A 15,088-nucleotide genomic window follows, 5' to 3' on the forward strand; every position below is an offset into this window, starting at 1 on the left:
AATGGCCGCGGAGACGGCCCGGGCGGAACTACAACTCCCAGGAGGGGCCGCGAGGCCGCGCCGGTTCGGCGGGGCCCGGGGCCGAGCGCTCCTCGTGAGCGGCGGGGCCGGGCCGGGACCCCCGGGCGGGAGCCCCGGGCCGGGAGCCCCGGGCGGGCCATGGCGGGGAGCGGCGGAGCCGGGGCGGCCCCGCGGGAGCACCGCCTGCAGCCCGGGGACACCCTGCAGGGGCTGGCGCTGCGCTACGGGGTGACGGTGAGCGGCCCCGGGGGACACCGGGGGGACACCGGGGACAGGGAAGGCCCTGGGGGTCCCCAGGTGTCATCTAGGGCCCGTCCTGGCCCGGTTCGGTTCGCCTGCCCATCCTGGTCCGTGTCCTTATCCCTGTCCCCATCCCTGTCCCTGTACTGCTCCCGTTCCATCCCTGTCCCCGCTCTGTTCCCGCTCTGTCCCGGTCCCATCCCGGTCCCGTCCCGCAGATGGAGCAGATCCAGCGCGCCAACCGCCTCTACTCCTCGGACAGCATCTTCCTGAGAGCCACGCTGCTCATCCCGGGACAGCGCGACAGCCCCGGGGACACCGGCGGGGACATTGCCGGGGACATTCCCGGGGACACCGGCGGGGACAGCCCCGGGGACACCGGCGGGGACAGCCCCGGGGACACCCCCGGCCCCTCCCGGCGCGACCTCTCGGCCTCGGATTTCCTGCGGCGCTTGGACGCCGAGATCGGGCGCTGCAAGGAGGCGGCGGCGCAGCGGCTGCAGGGCCCCAGCTCCAGGTGGGAACTGGGGAAAATGGGGGGGAAATCTGGGAAAAATCAGGGAAAAAATGGGGCAAACTGGGGGAAAAAATCTGGGAAAAATCCGTGGCAAACTGGGGGGGAAAATCTGGGAAAAATCAGGAAAAAATGTGGAAAAAAATTGAGGGGAAAATTGGGGTGAAGCTGGGAGAAAATTGGGGGTAAAATCTGGGGGAAAATTAGAATAAAATTGGGGGGAAATTTGGGATGATACTGGGAGAAAATTGGGGAAAATTTTGGGGAAAAATCTGGGAGAAGACTGGGGTGAAACGGAGCTGAAAGGGAGGGAGCCTTGTGGAGCACTGGGGTGTGGTGGCGCCGGGGCGGTGGCAGCGCCAGCCCGGCTGTCCCGGGTGTCACCGCCTGTCCCCGGTGTCACCGCCTGTCCCCGGTGTCACCGCCTGTCCCCGGTGTCCCCACAGCCCCGGGCCGGGCGGGGGCGGCCCCGCGTCCCCTCGGGGGGCCCGGCTGGGACCCCGACCCCTCACCAGGACCCCACGGGCGGCCGCGCTCAGGGACAGCGAGGACGAGATCTTCACCTTGTGACAGCTCTGGGGACACTGGGGACACTGGAATGGGACATTGGAATGGGACATCGGGGACACCCAGGATGAGATCTGCACCTTGTGACAGCAGTGGGGACACTGGGGACACCCAGGACGTGACACTGAAGACACCCGGGATGTGACCCGGGAGGTGCCACCAGAACTGAGCTCGGAGGTGCCACCACAGGTGCCACTGGGATGTGACACCGGGATGTGACACCGGGATGTGCCACTGGCAGGTGTCACCACCGCTCCTCGCTGCCAGGACCCCGAGGGGACACGGGGACTTTGGGACGGTGTCCTGGTGTCCCCTCCTTGTCCCCGTTTGGGGCCGCAGGGACAGGGATGGTGACAGTGCCACCTCCCGCTGCCAGCTTGTAAATAAACCGGAGCATTGTCACCGGCCGGGCTGGGACACCCCTGGGGACAGGGACACACCCTGGGGACAGTGACACAGCCTGGGGACAGTGTGACACACCCTGGGGACAGGGACACACCCTGGGGACAGTGTGACACACCCCTGGGGACAGGGACACACCCTGGGGACAGGGACACACCCTGGGGACAGTGACACAGCCTGGGGACAGGGTCACACCCTGGGGACACTGACACACCCCTTTAGGACAGTGTGACACACCCTTTAGGACAGTTGTCACATTCCCCTCCGCCTCCAGGGACATTTGGGGACATCGCAGCCCCTGGGGACACAGCGGGGCTGGATCCCGGAATTCCCAAATCCCTGGGGAGAATCCAGATCCCGAAATTCCCAAACCCCGATCCCAAACCCCTCCAGGACCCCAAATCCTGAACCTCAAATTCCCAAATTCCCCACCCCCAATCCCAAATCCCCACCCCAGGATTTGGGACCCCTCCCAAAAACTCCCCATAAATCCCCCCAATTCCCCACAGATAAAGAACCCCCAAATCCCATTAAAAAAACCCCAAATACCATAAAAAGAACCCCAAAATCCCATAAAAACCCCAAATCCCATAAAAAAAAACCCCAATCCCATAAAAAAACCCCAAATCCCATAAAAAAACCCCAAATCCCACAAGAAAGGACTCCAGACCTGGGGATCCTTCCCAGCTTCCAGCGCCCCCCGGGCTCTGTATTTATAATATTTATATTGGACCCGGGATCTGGGGGCAAAACCCGGGATTTGGGGCAAATCCGGGATTCTGGGGGCAAACCTGGGTTTGGGGGGGGATCCCGGGACTGCGGGGGTGCCACCCCCCGATTGTCACCGTGTCACCCCTGATTGTCACCGGGAGGGGACGGGGGGGACACCCGGGGGTATTTACAGCGGGGGGGGGGGCAGTACGTACATATTTATAGGGGATTTTGGGGGGAAAAAGGGGGAATTCCCAACAAAGTGCATTTGTCCGTCTGTCCGGCCGTCCGGGGGGAATTCCCGGCCGGAATTCCCTGGAAAATCTTCCGGGGGTCTGGGGGAGGGGAGGGAAATTCCAGCCCGTCCCCCCCCTCCGGGTTAAAGGTGGGCGGGGGCGTCGGAGCCTGCAAGAGAAGGGGGAAATAATGGGGGGAATAATGGGGGAATAATGGGGAAAATGGGAAATTAATGGGGGGAATAATGGGGGAATAATGGGGGAAATGGGAAATTAATGGGGGAAATAATGGGGGAAATGGGAAATTAATGGGGGGAATAATGGAGGAATAATGGGGGAAATGGGAAATGAATGGAGGAAATAATGGGGAAAATAATGGGGGAAATAATGGGGGAATAATGGGGGAAATAATGGGGGAAATGGGAAATGAATGGGGGAAATGAATGGGGGAATAATGGGAGAAATAATGGGGGAAATGGGAAATTAATGGGGGAATAATAGGGAAATAAATGGGGGAAATAATGGGGGGAATAATGGGGGAAATGGGAAATTAATGGGGGGAATAATGGGGGAATAATGGGGAAAATTAACAGGGGAATAATGGGAAAATAATGGCAAAATTAATGGGGCAAATAATGGGGAAAATGGGAAAAAATGGGATAAAGGGAAATTAGTGGGGGAATAACGAGAATAATGGGAAAATTAATGGAGGAATAATGGGGGAATAATGGGAAATTACTGGGGCAGTCACGGTGCTGTGGGCAAGGGCACAGGGAGGGGACACTGCAGGCGCCCCTGGGGCTCTCACCTGCGCCGGGGGTGGCAGTGCCACCGTGTCCCCCGTGTGCCCCGTGTCCCCCGTGTCCCCGCGGGGCCTGCGGCGAGCGCTGGGGGCTGGCGGGCGGCGGGGCCCGCCCGGGGACGACACTGGGGATAGTGTTGGGGACACTGGGGACGGTGCTGGGGACGTTGGGGACACTGGCATGGCCACCCCGCAGGGAGCGCAGCAGCTGCTGGTGAGCGGCTTCCATGGCCTGCGGGGACAGGGACAGCTGGGGACAGCTGGGACACCCCAGTGTCCCCCCATGTCCCCATTCCAGGACCCCCTTAATGTCCCCATCCTCCCATCCGTGTCCCCAGTGATGTCACCCTGTCCCCAGTGTCCCCAGTGTCCCCAGTCTCACCCTGAGGCTCAGCAGTTCCCATTGATGTCCCCAGTGTCCCCATTGCTGTCCCCAGTGTCCCCAGTGTCCCCATTGCTGTCCCCATTGATGTCACTCACCCTGAGGCTCAGCAGTTCCCATTGCTGTCCCCATTGCTGTCCCCAGTGTCCCCATTGCTGTCACTCACCCTGAGGCTCAGCAGTTCCCATTGCTGTCCCCAATGTCCCCATTGCTGTCCCCAGTGTCCCCATTGCTGTCCCCATTGCTGTCCCCAGTGTCCCCATTACTGTCCCCAGTGTCCCCATTGCTGTCCCCATTGCTGTCCCCAATGTCCCCAGTGTCCCCATTGCTGTCCCCATTGCTGTCCCCAATGATGTCCCCAGTGTCCCCATTGCTGTCCCCAATGATGTCCCCAGTGTCCCCATTGCTGTCACTCACCCTGAGGCTCAGCAGTTCCCATTGCTGTCCCCAATGTCCCCATTGCTGTCCCCATTGCTGTCCCCAGTGTCCCCATTGCTGTCACTCACCCTGAGGCTCAGCAGTTTCCATTGCTGTCCCCATTGCTGTCCCCAATGTCCCCATTGCTGTCCCCAGTGTCCCCATTGCTGTCACTCACCCTGAGGCTCAGCAGTTCCCATTGCTGTCCCCAGTGATGTCCCCAGTGTCCCCAGTGTCCCCATTGCTGTCCCCATTGCTGTCACTCACCCTGAGGCTCAGCAGTTCCCATTGCTGTCCCCAATGTCCCCATTGCTGTCCCCAGTGTCCCCATTGCTGTCCCCATTGCTGTCCCCAATGTCCCCAGTGTCCCCATTGCTGTCACTCACCCTGAGGCTCAGCAGTTTCCCCCTCAGCTTCTCCAGGGTCCCCAGGATCAGCTCCGTGTCCCCTTGCGTGTCCCTGATGTCCCCATTGCTGTCCCCAGAGCTGTCCCTGATGTCCCCAGGGCTGTCCCTGGTGTCCCCAGGGGTGTCCCTGGTGTCCCCATTGCTGTCCCCGGTGTCCCCTCCTGGCCGGGGGGGTCCCGTGGGGAGGCTCAGGTAGAAGAAATTCCCTGCAGGAGGGACAGGGGACATCAGGGGACATCAGGGGACATCAGGGGACACGGGGTGGCCCCACAAGGGCTCCTGGTGGCCCCCGAGGGTGTTTCTGATGGCCCTTCTGGAGATTTTGGTGTCCCCAAAGGGACATTTGGTGGCCCCAGAGGATTTTTGGTGGCCCCAGGGGAGGATTTGGTGCCCCCAAAGAGGTTTTGGTGGCACTTTTTGGGTTTTTGGTGGCCCAAATGGTTTTTGGTGTCCCTTTTGTGATTCTGGTGGCCCGTTTTGGGTTTTTGTGGCCCGTTTTGGGTTTTTGGTGTCCCTTTTGTGATTCTGGGGGCCCTTTCGGGTTTTTTGGGGCCCTTTCGGGGTTTTTGGGGTGGGGGGAGGGGCCGGTTACCCTCGGCGCTGGCTCCGCCTCCTTCCCGCAGCTCGGGCTCTGATTGGCTGCAGCCGCGCAGGGGCGTGGCCTCCTCCGGCCCCTCCTCCTGGGCTGGGCCCCCAAAAAAGGGGGGGGGGGGGAGGGGAAGGGGGAGCGCCCGCCACCGGAATGCGGTAATTAGCACCCAATTGGTTAATTAGCACCCAATTGGTTAATTAGCACCCCAATTAGCTCATTAGCACCCCAATTAGCTCATCAGCACCTCAATTAGTTCATTAGCACCCCCAATTAGCACCCGAAATTAATTGGCACCCGAAATCAGCACCCCGAAGTTCATTAGCGCCCCTAATTAGCACCCAGCACCCCAAAATCGGCACCCGAAGTTAATTAGCACCCAGAATTAGCAACCCAAATTAATTAGCGCCCAGCACCAAGAAGAAGCACCCCAAAATACCAAAATTAGTGTTCAGAACCCCAAATTAGAACCCAAAATTCATCAGAACCCGAAATTCATTAGCACCCCAAAATCAGCACCCAAAACTGATCAGCACCCAGAGCCCCAAATCAGCACCCAAAATTAATCAGCACCCAAAATTAGCACCCAGCACCCAAAGCTGGGACCCAAAATTGGCACCCAAAAGCAGCACCCCAAAATTGGCACCAGCACCAAGACCCAAATCAGAACCCCAAAATCAGAACCCAAAATCAAAATCCCAAAATCAGAATCCCTAAATCAGCACCCCAAAATCAGAACCCCAAGATCAGCATCCCAAAATCAGAATCCCAGAATCAAAATCTCAATATCAGCACCCCAAGTAAGAACCCCAAAATCAGCACCCCAGAATCAGCACCCCAAATGAACACCCTGAAATCAACACCCAAAAATCAGCACCAAAACCCAGAACCCGAAATCACGAACCCGAAATCAGCACCCAGGGAATGAGACCCCAAATCTGGGAAAAGGGCTGGGAATGAGACCCCAAATCCCAAAAAGGAGCAGGGAATGAGACCCCAAATCTGGGAAGGAGCAGGGAACAAAACCCAAATCCCAGAGAGGGACAGGGAACGAGGCCCCAAATCCTGGAACGAGGCCCCAAATCCCAGCAGGGATCCCATCAGGCACTGCAGGGAATTCCCATCGATTCCCCCACAAATCCCACCCCAAATCTCCCAAAATTCTCCCAATCCTACCCCAAATCCACCCCAATTCTCACTCCAATTCCTGCCCCAAATCCCACACAAATCCCTGCCCCAATTCCCTCCGAATTCCTGCCCTAAATCCCCCCAAATTCTTGCCCTAAATCCCCCTGAATTCCTGCCCCAAATCCCTCCCAAATCCCCCAAATTTCTGCCCCAATCACCCCAAATCCCTGCCCCAATTCCCCCCGATTCTCACCCCAAATTCCTGCCCCAATCCCTCCCAAATCCCACTCAAATTCCTGCCCCAATTCCCCAAATCCCACAGAAATTCCTTCCCCAATGTCCCCCAAATTCCTGCCAAAAATCCCCCCACATTCCTGCCCCAATTTCCCCCAAATCCCCCCAAATTCCTGCCTCAATTTCCCCCAAATCCCACACAAATTCCTGCCCCAATCTCCCCCAGTTCTCACCCCAAATTCCTGCCCCAATTTCCCCCAAATCCCCCCAAATTCCTGCCTCAATTTCCCCCAAATCCCCCCAAATTCCTGCCCCAATTTCCCCCAATTCTCACCCCAAATTCCTGCCCCAATTTCCCCCAAATCCCCCCAAATTCCTGCCCCAATTTCCCCCAAATCTCCCCCAAATTCCTGCCCCAATTTCCCCCAAATCTCCCCCAAATTCCTGCCCCAATTTCCCCCAAATCTCCCCCAATTCTCACCCCAAATTCCTGCCCCAATTTCCCCCAAATCCCACTCAAATTCCTGCCCCAATTTCCCCCAAATCCCACACAAATTCCTGCCCCAATTTCCCCCAAATCTCCCCCAAATTCCTGCCCCAATTCCCCCCAAATCCCCCTTTACCTTTCCGGTTGATTCGGATCCCGTTGGGCTCCGGCCCCTCCGGCCCTTCCTGACCGGACCCCGGGAATTCCCAGCCGGACGTGGCCGAGTCCTGGCTGGACACCGGGAACTCCTGACTGGACATCCCGGAATCCTGGCTGGACACTGGGAATTCCCGGCCGGACCCTGGGAATTCCCAGCTGGACATCCCGGAATCCCGGCCGGATGAGGTCGAGTCCTGGCCGGACACTGGGAATTCCTGGCTGGACATTGGGAATTCCTGGCCGGACGTTGGGAATTCCTGGCTGGACACTGGGAATTCCTGGCCGGACACTGGGAATTCCTGGCTGGACGTTGGGAATTCCTGGCCGGACGTTGGGAATTCCTGGCTGGACATTGGGAATTCCTGGCCGGACGTTGGGAATTCCTGGCTGGACGTTGGGAATTCCCGGCTGGAGCCCCGGGGGTCACTGCCCTGTCCCGAGGCCGCTCCGGCCGCTCCGGCCGTGGGGGTCTGTCCATCCTCGGGGTTGGGATCCCGGCCCGGCTGGAGCCTCCGGACAATCAGAAGCCGCAGGGCCTCCACTGGGATTGGGGAGGGAAAAATGGAATTTGGGGTTTTCCCAAAAAAAAGGGAAAATGTCCCTTGGGAAAATGTCCTGGGATGGGGAAGAGAGGGAGGGGAGAGGGATTTGGGGTTTCCCAAGTGGAATGGAGGAAGGAAAACTGGGGAATTTGGGATTTTCCCCAGGGAACAGAGGAACTGGGGGATTTGGGGTTTCCGCAGGGAATGGGGAAGGACACGGGGGGAATTTGGGATTTTGGGGTCTCTCACCGTCCTCCAGCGCTGCCTCCAGCACTCCAGCGCTCCCGGGGCATTTGGGGGCTCCTGGGGCGGGGTCGGGACCCCCCGGGATGGGGTCGGGGTCCCCCCGGGCGGGGCCGGGGTCCCCAGGGTCGGGGTCGGGGTCAGGGTCGGGGTCCCCCAGGTCGGGGTCGCTGTCCCCGTCCCTGTCCCTGTCCCCGTCCCTGTCCCCGTCCCCATCCCCATCCCCGGCCCCATCCCGGGCCCCTCGCGGCTCCTCCAGCAGCTCCTGCAGCGGCCGGGCCTGGCCCGAGGGCTCGGGGTCACTGCCACCTGTGGGACAGGGACAGGGGTCAATCACTGCCAGCTCTGGGACAGGGACAGGGACAGGGACAGGGACAGGGACAGGGACAGCAGTACCTGAGGAGCAATCCTCGGGCTCGGTGTCTCGCGCCAGCTCCGGGGACATGGCAGGGTCCGGCAGCAGCAGGCTGGGAACGGGAATGGGAATGGGAATGGGAACGGGAACGGGAATGGGAACGGGAATGGGAATGGGAATGGGAATGGGAATGGGAACGGGAATGGGAACGGGAACGGGAATGGGAACGGGAACGGGAATGGGAATGGGAATGGGAACAGGAATGGGAACGGGAATGGGAATGGGAATGGGAACAGGAATGGGAACGGGAATGGGAACGGGAATGGGAATGGGAACGGGAACGGGAATGGGAACGGGAATGGGAACGGGAACGGGAACAGGGACAGGGCCAGGCAGCCCCGAGCCCCCACCCCAGGGACCCTCTGGGGACACCAGGAACCGCCTGAGCTCCATCCCATTCCCAACCCAATCCCATTCCCATCCCCATTCCCATTGCCATTGTCATCCCCATCCTCATCCCCATTCTGATTCCCATTATCCCCATTATCCCCATTATCCCATTCCCAATCTTCCCATTATCCCACCATCCCCACCATCCCCACCATCCATCCCCACCATTCCCATTTTCCCCATTATTCCCATCAATTCCCACCATCCCCACTATTCCCATTATCCCCACCATCCCCACCATTCCCATTTTTCCCATTTTCCCCGTTTTCCCCCTTTTCCCACCTGGCGGCTCCGTTCCCGCTGCCCTCGCTCTGTCCCTGTTTGGGTGGCCCCGGGAGGCTCCTGGTGGCCCCTTGCACTGCCTGCTCCAGCAGCTGCATCCACCTGCAATTCCAGGCGGGAATCACGCACGGGAATCCCAGCTGGGAACCCCGGCCCTGCCCGGGAATCCCCCCCCATCCCAGGGAGGAATTCCAGCCCATCCCAGGGCATTCTCCAGCCCATCCCAGGGAGGAATTCCAGCCCATCCCAGGGAGGAATTCCAGCCCATCCCAGGGCATTTTCCAGCCCATCCCAGGGCATTCTCCAGCCCATCCCAGGGCATTTTCCAGCCCATCCCAGGGAGGAATTCCAGGATTTCCCCTCACGTGTTCTTCTCCGAGGACGTCAGTGCCACCAGCTCGTAGATTTGGGGTCCCAGCTCTGAGGTGCAGATGATGAACAGGGCGCGCTTGTCTGGAGGGGGGAGACAAAAATTCCCAAAATTCCTCCCATTCCCAGCCCCAAAATTCCCAAAATTCCTGGAATTCCAGGGTTACCTGTGGCCATGGAGCAGATGAGCAGGAGCTGAGCTCCAGGACAGGGCTGAACCCCCATTTCCCCCCAAACTCCTCCTTTTTTACACAAAACCCCCATTTCCCCCCATTTCCCCCCAAACCCCTCCTTTTTTACACAAAACCCCCATTTCCCCCCAAACTCCTCCTTTTTTACACAAAACCTCCATTTTCCCACCAAACCCCTCCTTTTTTACACAAAACCCCCATTTCCCCCCCCGAAAACCTGCAGAATTCCCAAAATTCCCTCCAAAATTCCCGCAGTTCTGGGATTTTCCCTGCCCACAGAGCACTGAGCTGATGACAGGGCTGAGGCCCCATTTCCCTCCCGAAAAACCCCGTTTTTTTACACAAAAACCCCATTTTTTTACACGAAAACCCCATTTTTTCACACGAAACCCCCGCTTTCCCCCATTTCACTCCCAGAATTCCTGGAATTCCCGGGATTTGGTACTCCCACCTATGGCCACAGAGTGCATGAGCAGCGAGCTCAGCTTGAGCACGGGGCTGAACCCCCATTCACCCCATAAAAACCCCATTTTTTTACACAAAACCCCCGTTTTTTCGCACAAAGCCCCCATGTTATTCCCAGAATTCCCAGAATTCCCGTATTCCCGCTCCCACCTGTGGCCACGGAGCGCACGAGCAGCGAGCTCAGCTTGAGCACGGGGCTGAAGCTCTGCTTGGTGTCGGCGGCGCCGCCCAGGCCGCCCCGGCTGTGGCACTTGAGCAGCCAGCGCTCGTCCTGGCGCTGCAGCAGCACCAGCAGCTCCTCCAGCAGCAGCACGTGCAGCTCTGCGGCATCCAGGGCGGGTCGGGGATGGGTTGGGGGTTTTGGGGGATTTTGGGGGTTTTGGGGGATTTTATTTGGATTTTTGGGGAATTTTTGGGGATTTTTTTTGAGATTTTTGGGGCATTTTTTGGGGATTTTTTTGAGATTTTTTGGGATTTTTTTGGGGGTTTTGGGGGATTTTTTTGGGATTTTTTTGAGATTTTTGGGGAATTTTTTGGGGGATTTTATTTGGATTTTTGGGGATTTTTTTTGAGATTTTTGGGGAATTTTTTGGGGTTTTGGGGGATTTTTTTTTTTTTATTTTTGGCGATATTTTATTTTATTTTTATTTTTGGGGGTTTCTTGGGGGATTTTTTATTTTTTAATTTTTGAAGCTTTTTTTGGGGGGATTTTTTGGGGGGGGGAATTTTTTGTGATTTTTTTTTCCACTTTTTGGAGGATTTTATTTTTTTTATTTTGGGAGATTTTGGGGATTTTTTTTTATTTTGGGGAAATTTTTTGTGATATTTTAGTGATATTTTTTCAGTTTTTAGGTTTTTTTTTTTTTAATTTTTGGGGATTTTTTTGGGGATTTTTGGGGATTTTTTGGTGATTTTTGGGGATTTTTTGGTGATTTTTGGGGAATTTTTTTGGTGATATTTTAGTGATTTTTTTTTTTTTTCAGTTTTTGGGGGTAAGTTTTTGGGATTTTTGGATCCCAGTCCCTCCCAGTTGCCCCCAGTCCGTACCCACGCTCTTGTCCTTGCCCACTCTCCAGGCCAGGGGTCCCTCGTGGATCATCCGGTGCGAGGTCAGGTCCAGGTTCTGCAGGACCAAAACCCATGAGAAACACCCAAAAACCCAGGGGAAACACCCCAAAATCCACAGAAACGCCCCAAAATCCAGGGCAAACACCCCAAAATCCAGAGAATCACTCCAAATCCATGGGAAATGCCCCAAAATCTATGGAGAACACCCCAAAATTCAGGGGAAAAAAACCCCAACAGTTGCTTTTTTCCCATGTCATTTTTCCACTGGGGCTGGGATTCATGGGAAAAGAGGAAAAACCAAGGGATTCCCATGGAAAATCGGGGGATTCCCATGGAAAATCAGGGGATTCCTATAAAACTCAGGGGTTCTCCAGGGAAAGCCGGGGTGCAGATATGGGGATTTTTCAAGGAAAAATGGGAGATTCCCTTAAAGCCCAGGGTTTGTTCCCCAGGGAAAGACAGGGTGCAGAAATTGGGATTCCCAAGGAAAGCTGGGGTGCAGAAATGGGGATTCCCAAGGAAAAATGGGAGATTCCCTTAAAGCCCAGGGTCTGTTCCCCAGGGAAAGACAGGGTGCAGAAATGGGGATTCCCAAGGAAAAATGGGAGATTCCCATAAAAGCCAGGGTTGCTTTCCCACGGAAGGGCAGGGTGCAGAAATGGGGATTTTACATGGAAAGCCGGGGTGCGGAAATGGGGATTCCCATGGGAAAATGGGGGATTCCTATAAAACTCAGGGTTTGTTCCCCATGGAAGGGCAGGGTGCAGAAATTGGGATTCCCAAGGAAAGCCAGGGGTGCAGAAATGGGGATTCCCATGGAAAAATGGGGGATTCCCATAAAAGCCAGGGTTGCTTTCCCATGGAAGGGCAGGGTGCAGAAATGGGGATTTTACATGGAAAGCCGGGGTGCGGAAATGGAGATTCCCATGGAAAATTGGGGGATTCCCATAAAAGCCAGGGTTTGTTCCCCACGGAAGGGCAGGGTGTGGAAATGGGGATTCCCATGGGAAAATGGGGGATTCCTATAAAACCCAGGATTTGTTCCCCATGGAAGGGCAGGTGCAGAAATGGGGATTCCCATGGAACAATGGGGGATTCCCTTAAACCCCAGGATTTGTTCCCCATGGAAGGGCAGGGTACAGAAATGGGGATTCCCATGGAAAGCCGGGGTGCAGAAATGGGGATTCCCATGGAAAAATGGGGATTCCCATGGAACAATGGGGGATTCCCTTAAACCCCGCGGGTCCCCAAGGCCGTCTGGGCTCAGCAGCAGCAGCCCCAGGCCCCCAGGAGCCCCCGTTTTCCCCGGAGACCCAGCCAGGGGTACCCGGAACTCCGCGGCCAGGGGGTTGCTGGTCCTCTCCAGGGCTGAGGTGTCCAAGCGCCGCTGGTGCTCCTGCAGGCGCTGCCGGTTCTCGGCGCGGCGCACGGCCTCGTTCACCGCCCGCAGCACGTCCCGGCTCTGCTCCCGGGCACGGAGCAGCTTCTGCTGCTCTGCCGAGCCCCCTGGGATGGGGAAATCCATGGATAATGGGGGAAATACAGGGAAAAATGGGATTGAGATCATTGATCCCCTGCCCGCAGCACGTCCCGGCTCTGCTCCCGGGCACGGAGCAGCTTCTGCTGCTCTGCCGAGCCCCCTGGGAACGGGGAAAATCCATAGATAATGGGGGAAATCCAGGGGAAAATCCGGGGGAAAATGGGATTGAGATCAGTGATCCCACACCCACGTCCCGGCTCTGCTCCCGGGCACGGAGCAGCTTCTGCTGCTCTGCCGAGCCCCCTGGGATGGGGAAATCCATGGATAATGGGGGAAAATGGGATTGAGATCATTGATCCCACACCCACAGCACGTCCCGGCTCTGCTCCCGGGCACGGAGCAGCTTCTGCTGCTCTGCCGAGCCCCCTGCGACAGGAAATCCAGGGGAAAATCCATGGATAATGGAGGAAAATGGGATTGAGATCATTGATCCCACACCCACAGCACGTCCCGGCTCTGCTCCCGGGCACAGAGCAGCTTCTGCTGCTCTGCCAAGCCCCCTGGGATGGGAAATCCATGGGAAAATCCAGGGGAAAATCCATGGGATAATGGGGGAAATCCATGGGAAAATCCAGGGGAAAATCCATGGGATAACAGGGAAAAACGGGATTGTCACTGATCCCACACCCGCAGCACGTCCCGGCTCTGCTCCCGGGCACAGAGCAGCTTCTGCTGCTCTGCCGAGCCCCCTGGGATGGGGAAAATCCATGGGATAATGGGGGAAATACAGGGGAAAATCCAGGGGAAAATCCATAGGATAATGGGGGAAATCCAGGGGAAAATCCATGGGATAATGGGGGAAAATGGGGAAAATCCAGGGAGAAATCCAGGGGAAAAAAGGGCATTAGTAGGGGAAAAATGGGGGTGGTAATGGGCACAGCTTCTCCTGCTCCAGGGAGCCCGCTGGGAACGGGGGAAATCCAGGGAAAAACCCACGGGATAACGGGAAAAACGCATGGAACGATCCAGGGAAAAATGGTGGGAAAATGGGGAAAATCCAGGGAAAAACCCATGGAAAGATCCAGGGAAAAATGGTGGGAAAAACCCATGGGATAACGGGAAAAACCCATGGAACGATCCAGGGAAAAATGGTGGGAAAAACCCATGGGATAATGGGAAAAACCCATGGAACGATCCAGGGAAAAATGGTGGGGAAAAGCAGGGAAAACCACAAAAAATTCAGGGAAAACCATGGAATTTACAGGGCAAACCATGGAATTTACAGGGCAGACCAGGGGATGAGCAGGGCAAACCATGGAATTTGGCGGGGAAGGCCCGGGCGCTCCGTCCCTACCCGGGGTGCACTTGATGACGTTCTCCAGCAGCAGCGGGTACTTGGTCAGGCGCTGCATCTCGGCGATCAGCAGATCCTTCAGCTGCAGCCGCCGGCACTGCGGGTTGCTCTCGGCCTCCTGCAGGGATTCCCAAACCCTTCTTCCCAACATCCCGAATTCCTCATCCCATGGCTTCCCCAAATCCCCGAATTCCTCACCCCATTGGTTTCCAGAATCCTGAAATCCTGAAATTCCCGACCCCATTGGTTCCCTGAGCCCCGAAGTTCCCGACCCCACCGGTTCCCCCAAATCCCAAAACCCTCAGTGAGCCAAACACTGAAATCCTCAAATCCCAAAATTCCTGACCCCGCCGCAGGGAAAACTGGGGGAAATAAATGGGGAAAGAGAAGATGGGGAAAAAATCAGGGGCAGGGGGGGGGAAAAAGGGAAATAAAAGGTGGAGATAAAGGTAAAAAAGGTGGGAAAAAGGTAAAAAAGGTGGGAAAAAGGTAAAAGAGGCAGGAGTTCCCTCTGGGAGGGCCCGGACCTGCATGAAGAGCTGGAAGTGGGGAACACAAGGTGGAAATAAAGGTAAAAAAGGTGGGATAAAGGTAAAAGAGGCAGGAATTCCCTCTGGAAGGGCCCAGACCTGCATGAAGAGCTGGAAGTGGGGAACACAAGGTGGAAATAAAGGTAAAAAAGGTGGGATAAAGGTAAAAGAGATGGGAAAAGGTAAAAGAGGTGGGATAAAGGTAAAAGAGGTGGGATAAAGGTAAAAGAGGTGGGAAAAGGTAAAAAAGGTGGGATAAAGGTAAAAGAGGCAGGAATTCCCTCAGGAGGGCCCAGACCTGCATGAAGAGCTGGAACCTGCTCTCCTTGCGCTGCTTGGTGCGGATCAGCTCCAGCGCGATCGACTGCGAGGAGCAGAAGGCGGCGGCCACGCGCTGGAATTCCTCCTTGGCAGCGCCCTCGAACTGGGAACGCCGGGAAAGCCGGGATTGGAACCCCCCCAA

The 15,088-nt window shown here is 56.7% G+C and overlaps 2 protein-coding genes across 11 annotated transcripts in view; one reads left to right on the plus strand and one right to left on the minus strand.

Annotated features, from left to right (window-relative positions):
- Positions 1–22: 22 nt before the first annotated feature.
- On the plus strand, positions 23–1,749 carry LYSMD1 (LysM domain containing 1). The gene is made up of 3 exons (XM_054653229.2): positions 23–255; positions 480–778; positions 1,222–1,749. Exons 1-3 carry the CDS (start codon positions 160–162, stop codon positions 1,343–1,345), a joined length of 519 nt encoding a protein of 172 aa, XP_054509204.2. The 5' UTR covers positions 23–159; the 3' UTR covers positions 1,346–1,749.
- Positions 1,750–2,421: 672 nt separating this feature from the next.
- ARHGEF11 (Rho guanine nucleotide exchange factor 11) overlaps positions 2,422–15,088 on the minus strand; it is a 39,579-nt gene continuing 26,912 nt past the window's right edge. For 8 of the 10 annotated variants that reach the window (XM_077192082.1, XM_077192080.1, XM_077192079.1 and 5 more), the window contains 14 exons: positions 14,924–15,049; positions 14,096–14,213; positions 12,589–12,767; positions 11,241–11,316; positions 10,344–10,514; positions 9,534–9,621; positions 9,169–9,270; positions 8,478–8,548; positions 8,088–8,390; positions 7,274–7,837; positions 5,292–5,384; positions 4,679–4,905; positions 3,500–3,725; positions 2,694–2,860 (listed from right to left, as the gene is read on the minus strand). In XM_077192082.1, coding sequence (XP_077048197.1) covers positions 2,835–2,860; positions 3,500–3,725; positions 4,679–4,905; positions 5,292–5,384; positions 7,274–7,837; positions 8,088–8,390; positions 8,478–8,548; positions 9,169–9,270; positions 9,534–9,621; positions 10,344–10,514; positions 11,241–11,316; positions 12,589–12,767; positions 14,096–14,213; positions 14,924–15,049 — 2,370 coding nt within the window. In that variant the 3' untranslated portion in view covers positions 2,694–2,834. Of the gene's footprint in view, positions 2,861–3,499; positions 3,726–4,678; positions 4,906–5,291; positions 5,385–7,273; positions 7,838–8,087; positions 8,391–8,477; positions 8,549–9,168; positions 9,271–9,533; positions 9,622–10,343; positions 10,515–11,240; positions 11,317–12,588; positions 12,768–14,095; positions 14,214–14,923; positions 15,050–15,088 lie in introns of all 10 variants that reach the window. The other 2 variants (XM_077192081.1, XM_077192083.1) reach the window with 2 other exon arrangements.

The sequence above is a fragment of the Agelaius phoeniceus genome, chromosome 31, assembly GCF_051311805.1.
Source record: "Agelaius phoeniceus isolate bAgePho1 chromosome 31, bAgePho1.hap1, whole genome shotgun sequence".
NCBI classification, from domain to species: Eukaryota; Metazoa; Chordata; class Aves; order Passeriformes; family Icteridae; genus Agelaius; species Agelaius phoeniceus.

Bases quoted from the DNA above. Each gene is read 5' to 3' on its own strand.
- LYSMD1 (XM_054653229.2), top strand. From the start codon at position 160: ATGGCGGGGAGCGGCGGAGCCGGGGCGGCCCCGCGGGAGCACCGCCTG. The intron at 256-479 runs GTGAGCGGCCCC...CCCGTCCCGCAG, and splicing joins CGCTGCGCTACGGGGTGACG to ATGGAGCAGATCCAGCGCGC. The intron at 779-1,221 runs GTGGGAACTGGG...GTGTCCCCACAG, and splicing joins CTGCAGGGCCCCAGCTCCAG to CCCCGGGCCGGGCGGGGGCG.